This window comes from Podarcis liolepis (assembly GCF_965112155.1).
Source record: "Podarcis liolepis genome assembly, chromosome: 6".
NCBI classification, from domain to species: Eukaryota; Metazoa; Chordata; class Lepidosauria; order Squamata; family Lacertidae; genus Podarcis; species Podarcis liolepis.
This window is the reverse complement of record NC_139559.1, coordinates 7,961,480-7,982,978: the sequence shown is the minus strand read 5'-3', so window position 1 is coordinate 7,982,978 and position 21,499 is coordinate 7,961,480. Positions and strand designations below refer to the sequence as shown.

General features: G+C 46.7%; 1 protein-coding gene and 1 long non-coding RNA gene across 2 annotated transcripts in view; one reads left to right on the top strand and one right to left on the bottom strand.

Annotated features, from left to right (window-relative positions):
- The window catches only part of LOC310708962, a 102,638-nt gene that overhangs the window by 26,220 nt on the left and 54,919 nt on the right, over window positions 1-21,499 (top strand). The window lies entirely within an intron of this gene.
- The window catches only part of SRMS (src-related kinase lacking C-terminal regulatory tyrosine and N-terminal myristylation sites), a 45,249-nt gene that overhangs the window by 22,155 nt on the left and 1,595 nt on the right, over window positions 1-21,499 (bottom strand). The window contains exon 2 of the mRNA XM_083507561.1: window positions 5,652-5,773. Within this exon, the coding sequence (XP_083363687.1) occupies window positions 5,652-5,773 (122 nt within the window). The remainder of the gene's footprint in view (window positions 1-5,651; window positions 5,774-21,499) is intronic.

Genomic DNA, 21,499 nt, shown 5'->3' with positions numbered 1-21,499 from the left:
AGGCCCTTTTACTGGGGCTTGCAGGTAGCACACTCCCAAGGTAGTTTTCTGGGCTTCTTCAGTGGTCTACTCTCAAAGCCTTAATACGTATATTGATATTCAATTTCATAGAGAATCCTACAGTGGTGCCTCGCAAGATGAAAAGAATCTGTTCTGTGATTCTCTTCGTCTAGCGGTTTTTCGTCTTGCGAAGCAAGCCAATTGACGGATTAGCGGATTAGCGCTATTAGTGGCTTTTAGCGGCTTATCGGCTTATCGGATCAGCTGATAAGCGGCTTAGCGGCTTAGAAAAAGGGGGGGGAGGAAAAAAACCCTGCAGGAACTCGCAAGACATTTTCGTCTTGCGAAGCAAGCCCATAGGAGATTCGTTTTGCGAAGCACCTCCAAAACGGAAAACTCTTTCGTCTAGCGAGTTTTCCATCTTGCGAGGCATTTGTTTTGCGGGGCACCACTGTACCTATTTCTTGCCTTAAGCTTAAGAGACTGATTTGCTTAGCCTTCCAAGCGTGGCTTTCCCCTCTTAGAGAGACCCCCAAATCCAGATTTTGGCTTCCTGCATGATGGTTCTGACATGGGGTTGGAAAAGCAGAAAGAAAAGGGGTGGAAACCGTCCTTGCCATCCACAACATTTCTGGAAGGAAACCCAAAGACCGTCATCGGCATGCTTCGAAGGTGGGCTCCAAATTTGATGCTGGGAATGGACTAGCCAAGCTTCTAGAGTTAGTCTGAAGACTTTTGCTAGTGCCCTGTCACCGCTTAGCCTGCGGCCGTCTCATCCTTTGCACCAAATGACTTGTGTGGGAAGGACACCATTGTTTGTTTCACAATTTAGTATAATTACATGGGAGAGAGGGAATGTTTGTATGTGTGGTGTAGTAATTAGCATTTGTAGATCCGAGAAGATATTCCGCACAAGAAAGTTTCTGGAGTGAGATCATCGTCATCAGTATGAAGACAGCTTTGCGAATGGCTCAATATTAAAAAGCCACTTGTGGGTGTGGGTGTTTTTTTTGGGGGGGGCTGTAAGCTGGTTACATCCCATAATACTGTCACTGAGGGCTTTTTTTCAGTTGGAACTCACTGGAACCCAGTTCCGGCCCCTCTCAGGTGAGCGCCATTGCCATTATAAGAGAACAAGGGAGGTGTTCGTGGTGACACCTCTTTTTCTGGAAAAATAGCTCAGCTGATCCAAGCTTGTGGGGTTCCTGAACTTCCTTTCTAATTCCTGAGGAATTTGGATGCAGAGTTGTTATTTCCCCCCTTTTCCCTTTCCTGTACCTGCATGGGCAAATTTTTGTTAATTTTTATTTTTAATACAGGTGTTTTGTGCAAGGGCAGATTTGCACAAAGCAGCTTTTTTTTTTAAAAAAAAAAAATTCTTATGTTCTTATTTATTAAATTTCTATACCGCCTCAGGGAGATTCACAACATAAAAATACAATAAAGAACAAAACAAAATACATAATAAAAATAAGAACAAAACCAAATCGATAATCCCCTCGCCCACAACACATTGGAAAGGGCTTTGGCATGCTGCTTCCATCCCTTTGGGACAATGGAAACAAAAAGGCTTGGTTGTGCTTTGGTGTGATGGATGGCACCCAGCAAAATGCCATCATGCATCTAAACACACACACACACACACACACACACACTGGCCCATGCAATGGGCTTCAGTGCACCCACACATGCCATTTCATGTTGGTGCATCAAAAAAAGCATTGCCCAAAACTCTGGGCACACTCAGTGGCTGCAGAATGTTGGAGCCTGATTCGTTCTTAGGTAAAGGTAAAGGGACCCCTGACCATTAGGTCCACTCGTGACCGACTCTGGGGTTGCGGCGCTCATCTCTCTTTACTGGCCGAGGGAGCCAGCATACAGCTTCCGTGTCATGTGGCCAGCAGGACTAAGCCGCTTCTGGCGAACCAGAGCAGCGCCCGGAAACGCCATTTACCTTCCCGCCACAGTGGTACCTATTTATCTACTTGCACTTTGACGTGCTTTCGAACTGCTAGGTTGGCAGGAGCTGGGACCGAGCAAATGGAGCTCACCCCGTCGCGGGGATTCGAACCGCCGACCTTCCGATCGGCAAGTCCTAGGCTCTGTGGTTTAACCCACAGTGTTCTTGGAGGGTTGCTATTTCCAGAAAAAGGTGGCAACTTTAACACGCCTATAATTAACCAAGCTGGAAACATCCTCTGGAAACGGTGTTGATTAACATCCTAACAACAAGCTGGCTGCTGCTATCTTTGAATGCTGAGGTCAGCAGCACTGGAGGTCCAATAGCAACCCCCCCCCCCAAGTTATGTAGACTTTTAAAGTTTTTGTTTCTTATTTTACAGGTGCAGACTCTTTCGCTTCTGCAGATTGCTTTCCTTCCTTTGAAAGAGAAGCTCAAAGTGCTTGAAACTCACCCCCACCCTCTTCCCCCACCGACTGTGAGAATAGGTACTTGAACGCACCAGTTCTCTGACCTTCCCTGCCACTCCCTTGTACAGTAAGCCTGAGAGTTTCTCTTGCCTCTGCAAAGCGGTGGCCCAATCTGCCGCCCCACATTTGCTGGGAACAACCTCAAGAGCAATTGCGAAACGCTTCTTATCTGTCCTTTCACACACATGCGAAAGGGCAGCAGCGATCTTGCATCAAGGAGATTGTTCCCAGGGGCCTCCGCTCACCAAGGCGAGTGCCTACGTTCAAGCACAACTCCCTTACATGCTGGGCAATGTCTCCTTTTCAATACTGTGATACAGTGGTACATCAGGTTACAGATGCTTCAGGTTACAGACGCTTCAGGTTACAGACTCCGCTAACCCAGAAATAGTACCTCGGGTTAAGAACTTTGCTTCAGGATGAGAACAGAAATTGCGGTGTGGCAGCACGGCAGCAGCGGGAGGCCCCATTAGCTAAAGTGGTACCTCAGGTTTAGAACAGTTTCAGGTTAAGAACGGACCTCCAGAATGAATTAAGTTCTTAACCTGAGGTACCACTGTATAGGTAAAAGTAAAGGTTGAGTCCAGACAAGGGAGACTATGGGGTTTCAGCGCCCATCTTGCTTTCAGGTCAAGGGAGCTGGCGTTTGTCCACAGACAGCTTTCTGGGTCATGTGGCTAGCAGGACTAAACCACTTATGGCACAACGGGACACTGTGACAGAAGCCAGAGCGCACGGTAACGCCATTTACCTTTCCGCTGCAGTGGTACCTATTTATCTACTTGCACTGGCGTGCTTTCGAACTGCTAGGTTGGCAGGAGCTGGGACAGAGCAACAGGAGCTCACTCTGTCGCAGGGATTCGAACCACCGACCTTCTGATCAGCAAGCCCAAGAGGCTCAGTGGTTTAACCCACAGCGCCACCCCTGTCCCATGGCACATGGGTTAGGAGCCTCTTAAAACAGTGAGCCATGTGGAGCTCTGCAGGAATAAAGTCTGTGTAGAGGCAGTTGGTGGGCGGCACAGATAGCTCAGCCTTGCTCACCTACCTAAGAGGCGCTAGGAGCAAAGTACAGCAACAGGAGCATTGGACAGGCTCCATTGCCTTGCCTACCTTATGCCCATCATGCTAACATTTGATGCTGGGAAGGAAGGAGAGCAATGCCTGCCCCCCTGTCTGGTTCCACCAACGGCTGCTGGTTGCATGCTGAAACTGGATGGGCAGGTATACTGAAGACTCACCTATTTCTCCTGCCCGTTGGCACCTGAGATATATTTATATACACTTCAGGACACACCCCATTGGTCTGATTGTAAATTGCTTTAACTGATAGCGGTCAAGAAGGAGGTTTCTGCACGTGCTGTAGATGGAAGTGAGGGGCAGATGGGGCTCACCAACCTGGCAAGGTGGTCCATCTAAAAGGTAAAGGGACCATTAGGTCCAATCATGACTGACTCTGGGGTTGTGATGCTCATCTCGCTTTATTGGCCAAGGGAGCCGGCGTACAGCTTCCGGGTCATGTGGCCAGCATGACTAAGCCGCTTCTGGCGAACCAGAGCAGCGCATGGAAACGCTGTTTACCTTCCCGCTGGAGTGGTACCTATTTATCTACTTGCACTTTGATGTGCTTTCGAACTGCTAGGTTGGCAGGAGCAGGGACCGAGCAACAGGAGCTCACCCCGTCGCGGGGATTTGAATCGCCGACCTTCTGATTGGCAAGCCCTAGGCTCAGTGGTTTAGACCACAGCGCCACCCGTGTCCCTTTTTTGCTAGTTTACTAGGAGTTAAATACCAGCAGTGCAACTTTTCGTTCAGCGTACAGCACGCTATAATAATAATAATAATAATAATAATAATAATAATAATAATAATTAATATTATTAATATTATTATTATTATTATTTATTATTTATACCACGCCCATCTGGCTGGGTTTCCCCAGCCACTCTGGGCGGCTTCCAACAAAACACTAAAATACAATAACCTATTAAACGTTAAAATCTTCCCTAAACAGGGCTGCGCTTTGACGTGCTTTTGAACCCTACTTGCACTTTGATGTGCTTTCGAACTGCTAGGTGGCCCCTCTAGGAGAAGGAAAACTTTGGTCCTAAACCTCCACTGGCTTGCAGCTGTAGTCATTTGTGTGTAAGGCTTCGGGATGAAACCCCGAGGAAAACCTGTCCCTGCTTCCTTGCAGGACATCTTGGGAAGAAGAAAAGGCTAAGGAGTAAATCCTACACAAATTAGGAGTGGAGTCCCTAAGATGGTTGGATGGCATAGTGTTTTATGCCTCCTTCCGGCAAGTCCTGCAGCCAAGCTGGTGCAAATGTATTGCTCTGCTCTCCTTTGGACCACATTGGTGAGGCCAAGAAGGGAGTCTTGTTGTCTGAGCAGCCCAGGACCTCCAGACACGTTGCCCAAGCAGTGCACCCCTCAGAGAATGTGCACTCCGTTGTCTCTTGAGACAGATGGATGCCGAAAACAACAACCCTGAGATCTTACAGTGAATAATGCGTAAATAATCCAACAAATAAAAATTATAATTAATAATTGCTTTGTAGTCTGTGAATTGAGGGACGCGGGTGGCGCTGTGGGTTAAACCACAGAGCCTAGGACTTGCCGATCAGAAGGTCGGCAGTTCGAATCCCTGCGACAGGGTGAGCTCCCGTTGCTCGGTCCCTGTTCCTGCCAACCTAGCAGTTCGAAAGCATACCCAAAAAGTGCAAGTAGATAAATAGGTACCACTCCGGCGGGAAGGTAAACGGCGTTTCCGTGCGCTGCTCTGGTTCGCCAGAAGCGGCTTAGTCATGCTGGCCACATGACCTGGAAGCTGTACGCTGGCTCCCTCAGCCAATAAAGCAAGATGAGTGCCGCAACCCCAGAGTCGGTCACGACTGGACCTAAGGGTCAGGGGTCCCTTTACCTTTACCTAGTCTGTGAATTATTATTGTTTTTTTAAACCCACCAGCGTTGAACTTCAACTGTGGCAAATGGACAGAAAAAATTGAGACGTCAATCTATGCCATACAGATTCTGACCCCATTTTTAGTATCTGCCAAGGCTGACTTCCTTTCCCCAAGGAACCATGGGAGATGCAGTTTGAGGAAGGCATGGAGAATTCTTCCACCGTGGAACCTCATTGAACACACTCCCTTGGGGCAGGTATTGGCAGTTCAACTGGCTCAAAGCACTCATGAAGGCATAAGGAGAGATTTGGTTACCTGATAGAGAGTATTCCCCTCTGTTACTCTCACTGTCCCGGATAAGGAACGAGCCATGGCGATTCGGAGGAGAGAGGAGGAGATGGTTGGCATTGGTTCTGCTAATCCCACTTATGTACCAGCTGGAAAAGAAAGTGACATATATATCTTTTTCTTGCTTGCTTCCTCTCTCAATATACTTTTAGCCTGGCACTCATCATAATCGATGATTATCACCACCAATTTATACATTGCAGGGGGCTTGGAGTAAATGATCCTCAGGACCCTTCCAACTCTGTGGTTCTTTGAGCTGATTTCTATGGAATCATTTCAAGGCAATGTACAATAAAACAACAAAGAACAGTTTAAAACAATTAAGAACACCACCCCACTCTAAACAAAACTAAAGTCTTCCAAAGCAGATACACATCATGGCAAAGACCCATTTATCCAGCTGGGAGAGCCAGTTTGACCCCACAGTGGTGTGGGACATTATATAGGAAATCAACAATATTATTATTATTATTATTATTATTATTATTATTATTATTATTATTATTATTATTTTGTTGTTGTTGTTGTTGTTGTTGTTGTAGTAGTAGTAGTAGTAGTAGTAGTAGTAGTAGTAGTAGTACCCCACCCATCTGACTGGGTTATCCAGCTAGGCACATGAAGGGGCTGAGGCTCACAGAGCCTTTTTGTAAATTTTTCTAGAGAAAACTCTGTGAGATCACTTCTTTTGTCCCTTGGCAGGAAACTATAACACTACAAACTTCCTGCCCGCCTGGGCACCCTCTTCTTTCTTCATTGTGCAGCTCAGAAACCTTACATGAACTTACATTTTGGACTTTTGTCTAAACCTGCCTTCATTTTGCTACTGTAATTGCTACATAGAGTATGTAAGTAAATGCTACTTTTATTTCTTCACAAAACAATGTGTGTGTGATTGTTGTTTTTAAAGGGGAGAAAAGGGGGCAATGCCAGGAAAATCCAGTCTGCCTTAAAGCATCCTAGATCGTTGTTTCTAGAAGGTTAAATCAATCTTGTCTTAGCTTCCAAGTTTAAGCTGCAAAGGATAGCACTCTGCTGAGCTCACTAACAGGAGAAAAGCTAAACAATATATCCTCTTCTGGTGTCTAAATCCATTCCTACAAGTGGGGCATGATAAGAACACAAGAATATAAAAAGAGCCTTGCAGCTGGATCAAGCCAAAGGTCTATCTTAGTCCAGCATCCTGTTCTCACAGTGACCGACCAGATCCCTTTGGGAAAGACCTGATCACAACAGCAGTCCCTCCAACTTGTGGATCCCAGCAATGGGCATTCAGAGGCACGCAGCCTTCAACTCACAAGTCAGAACCTTTGAATTACATGAAACTTAGCTAAAAAAAAAATCAAAATTACAAATCACCTAAGCAAAAAAGCCCCACTTCTAGGGCAGGCTACTCACTCTCAACAGGTAATCTTACAATTGCTTGGGCACAGAGACAAGTCTTTGCTTGCACTGCCAGCCCTGCCATTAGACAGACTGGGGCAATTGTCTCAGGGCGCGGGGCAGCAGTGAGCTCCTCAGCCATTCCCCTCTGTTGGGAACCAGAGCTATGTTTGCCGCAGGCCTGTCGTATTTCTCCTAAACTAGCCCCAGGGGCTAGCTCGGTGGCTGAGAATTTTCATTGTATGCAGAAGGTAGACAGCATCTTAAAAAGCAGAGAGATCACCTTGCCAAGAAAGGTCTGTGTAGTCAAAGCCATGGTTTTCCCAGTAGTGATGTATGGAAGTGAGAGCTGGACCATAAAGAAGGCTGATCGCCGAAAAATTGATGCTTTTGAATTCTGGTGCTGGAGGAGACTCTTGAGAGTCCCACGGACTGCAAGAAGATCAAACCTCTCCATTCTGAAGGAAATCAGCCCTGAGTGCTCACTGGAAGGACAGATCCTGAAGCTGAGGCTCCAATCCTTTGGCCACCTCATGAGAAGAGAAGACTCCCTGAAAAAGACCCTGATGTTGGGAAAGATGGAGGGCACAAGGAGAAGGGGATGACAGAGGATGAGATGGTTGGACAGTGTTCTCGAAGCTACCAGCATGAGTTAGACCAAACTGCAGGAGGCAGTGGAAGACAGGAGTGCCTGGCATGCTCTGGTCCATGGGGTCACGAAGAGTTGGACACGACTAAATGACTAAACAACAACAACAACATGCAGAAGGTTTCAACTTCAATTTTTTCCAGTTAAAGCTGGGAGAGGCCACTCTCTGAAAGCTTAGACAGTCGCTGGCAGTCTGTGCAGAGATCAAGGCTGGTGAGCAGAGAGTCCAGTCCTGTTGGGGGCTGCTTCGTAGCAGTAGAAGTAGACTCCTCCCTCTGGACACCCTGCATGCCAACTTTGATGGGCAAGCAGGGCTGCCTCTCCATCCATCACCTGTGAGGTGATTGACAGGCAGGGGTTGCCCCCCCCACCTCTCAAAATTAGCCCACGGGGTGGGGAGGCAAAATAAAGATCTGGTCAAAAAGGCTCCTTGCCCAGTTTGTCAACAGTACTGAGCAAGATGAACCAAAGCTCTGATTTCATATAAAGCAGAATTAGAGCTTATTGCGAATTTTTGATCCTGCTTTAGTTAACTGCAGCTTGAAAGGCTTGGAAGCAGACCTCACCAGGGAGTAAATAGAAGTGTTTTTCTTTGATCAAGAGACTTCAAAGTATGTTGGGGATTTAATACAGCTATTTTTTTACGTGGTGGCCTTTTTAAAAAAACAACAACAGCTGTTTGCGATTCTGTAAAGCAACCCTCCCCACTCTGAGGTTTCTTATCACTACGTAGAAAGCAAAACCATCCAGGAAAAAAGAGCCAGGGATTTGAAGGCTAGGTCTAGCTGGCCCTGAGAAGATCTGGTTTGGAGAGGCAGGGTGCTCAGATCTGACCAACTGGCCGCAAACTCAGAGAGTAATTCCTGAAAAACAGTTCAGAAACTTGACAGGAAGAAAGGAAAAGGCTGACACTCATAAAGGGTGTGTGTCAAAATAGGTGTTTTCTTTTGTTTGCGAGTTCACCCTGGCTGGCTCTCCCTCAGGCAGAGAGAGGTGTCTGCTTCAGACTGCTGATTTGAGGTTTCATGAAAGGACAGTATATTGCTAGTTATTTGTTATTGTCTTTCATCTGCAAGGGAATTGGGTGAGGTGTTTGTGGCATTTCTCATACCTCCTCTGCGTGCAATGTGCGTGCAATGTGCTTTAAAGACATAGTGTGCGAACGGTTTGGGGCCAGCTTACTTGAAATTGTCTTTGCTTGCTTCTACGCTGTGTATTTTTGTGTTTTTATCTTGCAAATCACCCTGCGACTGTTGGGTCAAGGGCGCCATAGAAATTTAATAAATAATCATCGTTGCTGGCATCCATCTGTCTCCAGAGACAATGGAAGGCGCCTCCGGGGGTGAAGTCAAACCGCGGGAGAATCGCGGCGCCTGCTGTGGCTGCAGAGGCCAGTAACCCCTAAGAGCTGCGGCTCGTGTTGTTTTTGCTGCATCAGCAGCACTGAAGCGACCTCACCGGGGTGCAAGGCTGGGCAGAGTGTCTGGAGGTCCTGGGCTGCACAGAGGACAAGACACCCCCCCCCCACTTGGCTCATCGATGTGTATAAAATGATTAATAAAAAATAAGCCAGTCTCTCATGCTGACCAACCAACAGAAATCCACCCACGAACAAACCACTTCCTTATCTTGTGGGTTTGCAAACATGTGCACAGTGTCCAAGCACAGGACAGGTCGAACGACACCCTCACAAGCACCGTTAGCAAATGAAACGGCATACCTTCCAACATTCACGTACCTACGGGACCGCCTCTCCTAGTATGCCTCACGGAGGACCTTAAGGTCCACAAATAACAACACTTTGGAGGTCCCGAGCCTCAAGGAGGTTAGATTGGTCTCAACTAGGGCCAGGGCCTTTTCAGCACTGGCCCCGACGTGGTGGAATGCTCTGTACCAAAAGACAAGGGCCCTGCGGGACTTGACATCTTTCCGCAGGGCCTGCAAGACAGAGCTGTTCCGCCTGGCCTTTGGTTTGGACTCGGTCTGACCCTTATGTTTCCCTCCCCTTGTGGTCTTGATTTATCGGCAATTTTAAAATGAGGCTGCATTTTAAATTGTATTTTAACTTGTATTTTAAATTGGTTCCCCCCTCCCGCTCCTTTTCCCCTATTATGTTTTTACTGTGGTTCTATTAGTGTTAGCCGCCCTGAGCCTGGCTCTAGCCAGGGAGGGCGGGATATAAATAAAATTTATTATTATTATTATTATTCTTCCTCAAATGAAAATCGGGGCATTTTTCAGTCCCTACCAACTGACCCTCCTTGACCCCACATTTTTGTGTCTCCCCTGCCCCCCCCCGGCAGAGCATTTCCTATCAGAAGAAGGGCAAATGCACAAAGCATTTTTTTTTATAAAAAAAAATCAAGACTCATTGCTCTCTGCTCTGCTCCCCCTTACTTCCCACCCGGGGGGCGCTGCCCTCTGTCTGCCCCTCGGAACGAGCACGTCATGTGGGGCTGGACCTCAGAGGTACCAGTCTCTCCTCCTCCTTGCCCCCCCACCAGCAGCTGCTATGAGCTGCCCCAGGAAGGAGGCTTTCAGCAGTAGCCCTGGAGAGGCCCTGGAGAGCCTAGCGCCAGCTCATCCTATCCCCCCGAGCTCTGTAGCATTTTGTGCTGGCAGGGGAAATAGGGACATTCCTGGATCAAATCAGAAGCTGGGATGGCTTTCACAATTCCAGTACTGTCCCTGGAAAACAGGGGCCCTTGGAGGGTATAAAATGGGCATTCCTCAACCACATCAAGCCACTGAACTTGCAATAACAGCAGCAAGAATATTATTGGCCCAAAAATGGAAGCAAGAAGAGTTACCGTCGATTGAAGAATGGAGGATGAAGTTAATGGACTATGCAGAATTAGATAAACTAACAGGAAGGATTCGAAACCGGTGAGACCAGAAATTCACAGAAGACTGGAGTAAATTTACGGACTATTTGAAAAGTAATTGTGAAGAACAGACGACGTTTGTAGGATTGCAAGAAGTTTTGTGAGGAGTATTATTAGAAGTATTGTAAAAATGGACAAGGGGGAGGATGATTTGTTAAGAGATGTAAAGGCAATATAAAGTTAAGAAATGCATAAGAAGTGGTTAAAACGGTGGATCATCAGAGGTGCTGATGGAAGTCCAAAAAGATTGTATAAGTGATAAGTTTTGTGGTACATTTTATAATTTATATGTTAAAATTAATAAAAAAACATTATATAAAAAAAGACAAGCCACTGAACTTGTGGCCCTGAGTGGGTTTGGATTGAAAATGGAAATGTGATTACTTAGCATATTTTTTGTTTGTTTATACAGTATACATTTCCTCCTTCCCTGTCGAAACCTATAATTAGCAAGAGGGAAGGGACTCGCATGTAAAGAGAAGTTATTAGCTGTGAAATTACTTTTGGGAGGCCACTTCTCACCCCATAAATTCCCTTGTGTTTGTGGGAACCGTAGCCACCCAAGTCCTCCTGTTCTGAAGCAGCGTGGTGGCTTTCTACACCTCCGGTTCCAAATTCTGAATTTTTAAGATTCCAAATGTGGACACCAGATGCTAGCTTCTGAATGCATGCCAGGCTTTCATGTTTGAGTTCAGTGGGGGCAGCTGTTCGTTTTGTTTGTGACAGCAACTTTTGATGTGTGTGTGTGTGCTTGTGCATAGGCTTCACTGGACACATTTTAGCAATTAAAAAGAAAAAGGTTCAAGTTGAGACTGAATAACCACTGTTATCAGAATACAGTGGTGCCTCGGGTTACATACGCTCCAGGTTACATACGCTCCAGGTTACAGACTCCGCTAACCCAGAAATATTACCTTGGGTTAAGAACTTTGCTTCAGGATGAGAACAGAAATCGTGCTCCGGCAGCGCGGCAGCAGCAGGAGGCCCCATTAGCTAAAGTGGTGCTTCAGGTTGAGAACAGACCTCCGGAACGAATTAAGTACTTAACCCGAGGTACCACTGTATTCTGATTTTTGTCATGATGTTCTCATCAAACCAGAGCAGAAATTAACGGAGAAGGGAGCTGGAGAAATTACGGTTGAATTGTCACACGCGAGTGCTCCTCTCATAATTTTTTTTAGCTGAGTTTCCTGGGGGCTGGACTAGATGACCCTCGCGGTCCCTTCCAACTCTACAATCCCATGATTCTATTTCAGACTTTGAAAATTCAGCAGGTTTTGAGGTGCAATCCAGGGAACATTTGCTGCAAGTCCATTAAAACTAATGGAACTCATGAAAACGTTTAGAGTAAGTTGCAACAGAGGGTTGATTATAAGTAGGCAATTTACTCAATTTCGCAAGCGATGTTTATTTTGTCTGGCTTTTAGAGCTGCTGGCCAGTTCGGTGATTCTCCTTTTTAATATGTGTGTTTTTACTATATTTTACAGCATAATCCAATGCCTGTTTGTTTACTCCCTTCTGGCAGTACTGCTCCAGCTGCAGACCTAGGGAGGTCTGCCTGTTAGTGCTAAACATTTTATTGTTGTGTTCATGTAGACTTTGAAACACATAATCACTATCTGAAATGTTTTAAACTCCCTGGGTGGTACGCAACTAATTTTTACTCAGAGTTGACCCATTTAAAATTAAGGGCTAATAATCAACGTTGGGTCTCATACCTTGGAGATTTTTAGCAGAGGTTGGGTGGCCATCTGTCATGGATGATTTAGCTGAGATTCCTGAATTGCAAGGGGACCCTCGATGTCCCAGCCAAATCTATGATTCTATGATTACTTTTAAACGGGTCTGCTATGAGTAAAGATTTGAATTCTGGTGCTGGAGGAGACTCTTGAGAGTCCCATGGACTGCAAGAAGATCAAACCTATCCGTTCTTAAGGAAATCAGCCCTGAGTGCCCACTGGAAGGACAGATCCTGAAGCTGAGGCTCCAATACTTTGGCCACCTCCTGAGAAGAGAAGACTCCCTGGAAAAGACCCTGATGTTGGGAAAGATGGAGGGGTGATATGATAGCCATGTTCAAATATATAAAAGGATGTCACATAGAGGAGGGAGAAAGGTTGTTTTCTGCTGCTCCAGAGAAGCGGACACGGAGCAATGGATCCAAACTACAAGAAAGAAGATTCCACCTAAATATTAGGAAGAACTTCCTGACAGTAAGAGCTGTTTGACAGTGGAATTTGCTGCCAAGGAGTGTGGTGGAGTCTCCTACTTTGGAGGTCTTTAAGCAGAGGCTTGACAACCATATGTCAGGAGTGCTCTGATGGTGTTTCCTGCTTGGCAGGGGGTTGGACTCGATGGCCCTTGTGGTCTCTTCCAACTCTATGATTCTATGATTCTACAAGGAGAAGGGGACGACAGAGGACGAGATGGTGGGACAGTGTTCTCGAAGCTACCAGCATGAGTTTGACCAAACTGCGGGAAGCAATGGAAGACAGGAGTGCCTGGCGCGCTCTGGTCCAGGGGGTCACGAAGAGTCGGACACGACTAAACGACTAAACAACAACATGAGTAAAGTTAGCTGAATGCCTCCCTCTGACTTTTGCAGAGCAACCCAAAAGGGAGAGGAAGGGAAGGAGAACCAAAGTGCCTTTTCCTATGTTCTGCTAGTGTCAGCAGAACAAAATGTGTGCTGTGCTTTTCTTTCTTTTTCTCCCTGTCAGTACGCCTTTCAACCGATGTCAGCAGCTGGGCTCAATAACTGGTTCTGCCCCGACTGGGCTAGGCGACTGGAGCACTTTCAGAGACCTTCCAATCCTGGAAAACAGGTCTCAGTGCACTGGACTCATAACTGCATTGTGAACACCAGACTCAGCAGAGTATGAACAACGCGGAAGAAAGCTGTGAAGCATAACTTCTTTTATTTCTAATAGCTACTACAAACTAAAGAACTACTGGCTTGCAGGAGTGTTATGGCTCCCACTCAGCCATCTAGTCACTACACAGATAAGACTCTCTCCACACACAGTCAGGCAGTCAGCCAGGAGTGGAAGAGTAGAAGATCAGGAGATTCTTGCAATGGGATGGGGTGAAAATATCAACACTCCCCCCCTCTAAAATGGTTCCCCTCCCAAAATAAACCACACCAGCTGTAAGAATGGTGCAGTTTGATCCGTGTCCCAGGAGCGTGCCTGAGGAAGTGAAGAGCATGGGCTATGTGCTGTTTACTCTGGCTTCAGTGCGCTCTCACTGCTATTGAGACCTGGGGATATAGGGTGGTGTATTATTGTTGTTGTTGTTGTTGTTGTTGTTGTTGTTGTTAATAATAATAATAATAATAATAATAATAATAATAATAATAATAGTGTTGGAAGCCAAGTCCACAATCCATACATCTCCTGTAGTGTCTCAATAAAAATGCTGCTGTTTGATGGGCTTTCATTCAAACTAGGTAAAGGTAAAGGGACCCCTGACCATTAGGTCCAGTCGTGACTGACTCTGGGGTTGTGGCGCTCATCTCGCTTTACTGGCCGAGGGAGCTGGTGTACAGCTTCCGGGTCATGTGGGCAGCATGACTAAGCCGCTTCTTGCGAACCAGAGCAGTGCATGGAAATGCCGTTTACCTTCCCGCCGGAGTGGTACCTATTTATCTACTTGCACTTTGACGTGCTTTCAAACTGCTAGGTTGGCAGGAGCAGGGACTGAACAACAGGAGCTCACCCCGTCATGGGGATTCGAACCACCGACCTTCTGATCGTCAAGTCCTAGGCTCTTTGGTTTAACCCACAGCGCCAGCTTCCATCTAATTTGAAGATGTAAGATGCAGTTAGGCTGAGGCATGTGCACTCAAGACAGCCGCTGCGCATGTGCGGATAGAAGCGCATGCGCACATGTCAGATTCATGGAATGCAGTGTGTGTTGCAGGCCCCGGGAAGACAAATCAGGTAATGCACATCAGGCGAAGACATCCCTTTGGTGTGTACAGCATTGTAAAAATGAGACTTGTAAACACAGCCTTGCGGTGTTTGAAATCACAAATGTGATTTGGCCCTCCCAGAGGACTCTTGGCACAATGTCCCCCACCCCGCTTCCTTTTCGTCCTCTCTGATGTCATCGGGGCACCAACTGCAGACCTTTCTGCAGCTTCACGGAGGAGTCGTATGAGGTCAGATCTCTCTCTCGGAAGACAGATCTGTCCCTCCTGTCTCAGAGAGGGAGATCCAAAGAATCCCATGTCCCTTTCCCCCCACTGTGGCATGCTTCCAGGGACTGCAAAATTGCAACCTCAAATGGCATTTTTATCTGTGATTTGCTTTGTTTGGATTTATTGCTTTTTCTATTTGTTTAAACTGACTTGGAATCATTACCAGAAGGCAATATGTAACTATTTTAAAGCAAAGAAGTAGCAAAAAGACACTTGGAAATGAATCCCACCCTGCTCATTGGGACTTACTCTCGTCCCTAGTTTAGGATTGCTGCCAAAAATTGCAGTCCCGAAAGCATCTTCCTGGAAATAAGCCGCATCGAACTCAGTGCAACTTCCTTCCAATATGAGATCATAGAATCATAGAGTTGTAGAGTTGGAAGAGACCACATGAGTCCAATCCCCTGCAATGCAGGCATCTTTTGCCCCACGTGGGGCTCGAACCCACAACCCCGAGATCAGCAGTCTCATGCTCTACTGAGTGAGCTACTATAGGATTTCACTGTCAATTTGCTTTTGTTATAATAAGCTACTACCAATAGCTTTGGGAATGTGATGCACCATACGATCCTGTACACCTGGCCACCCAGATGTTTTTGGACTCCAACTCCCATCAGGTTGCAACCAGCATGGCCAATGATCAGGGATGATGGCTCTTGTAGTCTACCAACATCTGGAGAGCCACAGTTCACTAAGCCCTGCCTTACATCCTTACTCAGAAATAACCTTTGTTGAGATCAGTGAGACTTGCTTCTCATATCTGTGTGTAGTACTGCAGCCTAAGAAATCATAGACTCATAGAATTGTAGAGTTGGAAGGTAAAGGACCCCTGGACGGTTAAGTCCAGTCAAAGGCGACTGTGGGGTTGCAGCGCTTATCTTGTTTTCAGGCCGAGGGAGTCGGCGTTTGTCCACAGACAGCTTTCTGGGTCATGTGGCCAAAAGGTCTAATCTGCTTCTGGTGCAACAGAACACCTTGACAGAAACCAGAGCGCACGGAAATGCCGCTTACCTTCCCACCACAGTGGTACCTATTTATCTACTTGCACTGGTGTGCTTTCAAACTGCTAGGTTGGCAGGAGCTGGGACAGAGCAATGGGAGCTCATTCCATTGCGGGGATTTGGACTGCTGACCTTGTGATCGGCAAGCCCAAGAGGCTCCGTGGTTTAGACCACAGTGCCACCCGTGTCCACGAGGGTCCATGTGCTGAGGACACGCAGCTCTGTTTCTCTGCATCATCTGAACCAGGCGTGGCTGTGCAGCTTCTGAACTGGCAACCGGATGGATGAGAGCCAACAAACTGAGGCAGAGTCCTGGCAAGACACAAGCCCTGTGGGCATGTCCAGGAGCCAGATCAGTTGCCAGTTCTGGATGGGGTTGAAGGCACAGGTTTGTAGCTTGGGGGTTAGTTTTAAATCCGTCTTTGTCACTAGAGGCCCAGGGGACCTCAGTGGCTGCCTTCGACCTATTCTGGCTGCCACACCAGCCATGACAATTCCTGGACAGGGATAATGCAGCGTGCATGCACTAAATGCCCCACAACTGCCCTGGAAAAAATGGGACATCCTGTTTCTTTCTGGCAAGAGCATGGTGGCCATTGTGGGCGCCATGATTTTGGGCTGAGATCTCCCCCCCCCCCAAAAAAAACCTCCCCAAATATTTTAGGCTCTGTGATCAAAGGCCTGGAAACGATGCCTTATGAGGAACGGCTAAGGGAGCTGGGCATGTTTAGCCTGGAGAAGAGGAGGTTAAGGGGTGATATGATAGCCATGTTCAAATATATAAAAGGATGTCATATAGAGGAGGGAGAAAGGTTGTTTTCTGCTGCTCCAGAGAAGCGGACACGGAGCAATGGATCCAAACTACAAGAAAGAAGATTCCACCTAAACATTAGGAAGAACTTCCTGACAGTAAGAGCTGTTCGACAGTGGAATTTGCTGCCAAGGAGTGTGGTGGAGTCTCCTACTTTGGAGGTCTTTAAGCAGAGGCTTGACAACCATATGTCAGGAGTGCTCTGATGGTGTTTCCTGCTTGGCAGGGGGTTGGACTCGATGGCCCTTGTGGTCTCTTCCAACTCTATGATTCTATGATTCTATGATCATGTGACTTGTGCAAGGCTGGGAAAACTTGCATCCTGGTTTTGAGGCTCAACATATTGGGGTATGGGCCTAGCCAGGATGTATGTTATCTGCAATGGTCAGTGAGTTAAGTATTTTTATTTATTTACTTGATTTGGGGGGTTCAGGCAGGCAACATCTACGTCACTATGTGGAGGAGATCCCACTGCCGTCATGTAACAACTTTGCTGAGGGAATTGCATTTGGCTCAGGCCAAGCTAAGAGCATCTTAAACTGCCTTATGCAGAGTCAGACCACTGACTCATTTTGGCTCTTCTTGCAGTAATAATAATAATAATAATAATAATAATAATAATAATAATAATAATAAATTATTTATACCCTTCCCATCTGGCTGGGTTTCCCCAGCCACTCGGGGCGGCTTCCAACAAAACACTAAAATACAATAACCTATTAAACATTAAAAGCTTCCCTAAGCAGGGCTGCCTTCAGATGTCTTCTAAAAGTTTGGTAATTATTTTTCTCTTTGACATCTGGTGGGAGGGTGTTCCACAGGGCGGGTGCCACTACCGAGAAGGCCCTCTGCCTGGTTCCCTGTAACTTGGCTTCTCGCAGTGAGGGAACCGCCAGAAGGCCCTCGGCGCTGGACCTCAGTGTCCGGGCAGAACAATGCGGGTGGAGATGCTCCTTCAGGTATACTGGACCGAGGCCATTTAGGACTTTAAAGGTCAGCACCAACACTTTGAATTGTGCTCGGAAATGTACTGGGAGCCAGTGTAGGTCTTTCAAGACCGGTGCTATGTGGTCTCGGCGGCTGCTCCCAGTCACCAGTCTAGCTGCCATATTCTGGATTAGTTGTAGTTTGTATACCAGTTGTTGGTATATAAGTCGATATGCAACTCAGGACCAGCTTCTTGTCCTGCCCATTTTATCCTCACAACAACCCTGGGAGGTAGGTCAGGTTGAGAGGCAATGACTGGCCCAAGGTCACCCAGTGAGCTGTGTGACCAAGTGGCGATTTGAACCCAGGACTTAGTCCGACACTCTAACCACTGCACCACACTGGCTTTGACCTCTGGTCTCCTTCCCTCCACCCCACACGGAGTGCTGCTGGGGGGAGAGGGGCCAGGACTCAGGAACAAGGCAGCACTGCCTTTCGCCCCCTGTGTCCCCCTCAATGGGAACGTGCCAAAAATGGGGGGCTGAGTTGCTCCCGACACACAATTCTCTAGTCAGGCGATCTGTCCATGCTCAGAGCAGTTTCCATGTGCTGTTTGCTCAGAATGTGACACCCTCTGGCCTAACTCTTTAACACCAGGTGTGTTTACTCTATGGTTACCAGACGTCCCCGTTTCCCGGGGATATCCCCCGGATTTACAAATCTTTCTCTGGACAAAATCCATCCCCGGAATGTCCCCGGATTTATATTTCAAGTGTTGTAGATTTATTAGTAGGGGATGAATGTTGTGTGATTGGTTCAACGGCACAAGACACATCATATAGGGACTTCTGGCAAGGCAAAATGGCGGGTGCCATGGCAGCAAGCAGTTCCTGAAGCCAGCCAGAGCCAACTGCGCTACCAGGCTGGCTCCGGGCTGCTGAGACTGCTGCTGCCAAGGGGGAACCGGGGCCACCCGGTGTGTCAATTGGGGGAACCACTGACCCCCCATGACCCAAACTGAGCCAGGAGCGGTGCTCCAGGGCCAGGAAAACCTCAGAGCCGACACAGGGAGAAGGAGGAGAGGAGAAAGAAGAGAGAGAAAGAGGAAGGAGAAAAAAGAGGGGAGCCCTGAACTTGCTGCGCCGCTGCCGCCGCTGCCGCTGCCGCCTCTGGAAAGGAGAGGTAGGAGAGCAGCGAGAGGGCAAGTACGTGTGGCCAAACCCAGGCCCAACACGAGCCCACTCCATAGCGGCTAGTGCTCCAAGAGAGCAGGCTGGTGCCCAGATTAAGGCTGCGCAACAGAGGAGACCACAGAAGAGAAGATATTACTTCTTGATTTTTTTAAAAAAATAACTTTTTTTCTCTTTAAAAAAAGTGTCCCTGGATTCTTTGGAAAAAAATCTGGCAACCTTAGTTTACTGAGCGACGAGAGAAAAGCACACTGCACATGCTCAGGGGCGCTGTGTCCTTGGCGTACTGTGAGTACTGTGTCCAGTTCTGGGCACCACAGTTCAAGGAGGACACTGACAAACTGGAACGTGTCCAGAGGAGGGCAACCAAAATGGTCAAAGGCCTGGAAACGATGCCTTATGAGGAACGGCTGAGGGAGCTGGGCATGTTTAGCCTGGAGAAGAGGAGGTTAAGGGGTGATATGATAGCCATGTTCAAATATATAAAAGGATGTCATATAGAGGAGGGAGAAAGGTTGTTTTCTGCTGCTCCAGAGAAGCGGACACGGAGCAATGGATCCAAACTACAAGAAAGAAGATTCCACCTAAACATTAGGAAGAACTTCCTGACAGTAAGAGCTGTTTGACAGTGGAATTTGCTGCCAAGGAGTGTGGTGGAGTCTCCTACTTTGGAGGTCTTTAAGCAGAGGCTTGACAACCATATGTCAGGAGTGCTCTGATGGCGTTTCCTGCTTGGCAGGGGGTTGGACTCGATGGCCCTTGTGGTCTCTTCCAACTCTATGATTCTATGATTCTATGATTACTTTCCATGCGCCCTCTCACAACCCAAGGAACTCAATGGTTCTAGGGATGGTCTCTCTGGCAAATGCCACCTATGAGTCAGGATGAGTTCTTGCCGCCTCCTGTTGGCTTCATCTAGCGACCCACCAGCCCACCAACCCTGGAACCCAAATTCTGTCCCTCTGTGCAAAAGCCCTAATTTCACTTGCCGGGTGAGAGGAAAGGCAGGACTGGAAACAGGTGTGTCAAATCTAGGAGCCACAACAACACAGCTTTGATCTACAGGATAATTTGCACAGCACTTTCTAGTATGTGTGCGGGATCGACGGCGCGGCTTCCGAACCCTTCTGATGTTATGCTCAGAGGTGGAGCATTATTGACTGCCTGCTACATGTTAAAACGATGTGAAAATGATATGCAGGTGGTACTTAACGCCACATAAAATGCCAAGATCTATAAAACCATGTCCGGTAAATGTTGGAAATGTAAACATACCTAAGGGTCTTTTTTAAAAATATGTGGTGGATGTGTGGAAAAGCGAAGGGTTTGGGGCAAATGGCACGCAATGAAATGAAGAAAATGTTAAAATTGGTTGCTATCAAAAAACGTGAAGCTTTCCTTCTAGTGGTAATAGGGACGGGTGTCGCACAAAGAGGATGATTAAACTATTTATGTGCTCAACAACAACAGAAAATGGAAAGAAGGAGAAGTTCCATCCAAGGAGGAATTTGGCTCTTAAAACTAATGGACGATGCAGAAATGATGAAATTGACAGCAAGGGTAAGAGATCAAAATTATGAACTTTTTATTGAAGAGTGGAGAGCCCCTTTGGGTTATCTGAGGGAGTATTATAGCCAGATTAAGTTGAAATTTAAGTAGTGGAAGGCAACTGACAGCAATTGTAAGAAAGGAAATAAGTATGAGATATAAATATGGTGCATAATGCAGCAGGAAAAAGGGTGTGAATAGAAACATCATAGAGTGGAAAGTCAAACCATTGTATGAAATTTGAAGTTAATTTGTTAAAATTTCTGGAATTGAATAAAAATGTCAATAAAAAAAGAGAGATGGAGCATTATTTGAACCGGGTTTCACTGTGGCTTACGCTTGCTTTCAGTGTAAATGTCCCAGCCTTGGAAGACGTGAGGTAACAGAAAATCATGTCTAAATAGGGTCCCACAAGTCCATCTGCCTTCGCTTCCCGAACTTCCTTCTGCCCAGGAACTGCATTGGAGAATAGCACTGGCTTCCTCTGGTTTATGAGGACATTGGAGGCTTTGTGACAGCAGCAGCACCGGCCAGTCCCCCCTCTCATCTCAGACCTATTTGCATAAGCAGCAACCAAACCACCTCACGCTAGGGGCAAACATTTTCCTATTTGGCAGACTGCGAAGCAAAGAGACGAGACTGAATGTGGACATACAAAGGGGAGCAACAACCAGTCAGCAATTCTTTCCCTAGACATATCCCATCCTTTGGTAGTCATTTGGCTAACCATAGTTATTATTTAGAAATCAGACCAATCATAACCAAGATGCTTTGAGGCCGACCCTTCAATCAAGAATAAAAAGAGGGTCTCCTGTCTGTCTTCCACATTAGACACATGTCGACCGTGATGTGTTTATTAAATTTGGTTGGTATAGATCTATTCCTTATCTTTAAATCGGAAAATAAGAATAAACAGCTTTTTAAAAAATCAAAGTGATGTGCTTAAAACAATTAAGAACACACAGATGCAAATCAGCAAAACTAGTATACCTAGATACATTATTTATTTTAGGGGGAAAGTGGCAAATTCTTAGAAATGTTGCTTGATCTGTTAACTCTTTTCACACCCAACAGCTCACAAAATCTTAGAATCACACATACAGCTGTGTCATGTAGCCCATTCCCGCAACGCAGGAATAATAATAATAATAATAATAATAATAATAATTTATTTGTACCCCGCCCATCTGCCACTCTGGGCAGCTTCCAGAAAGACCAAAAA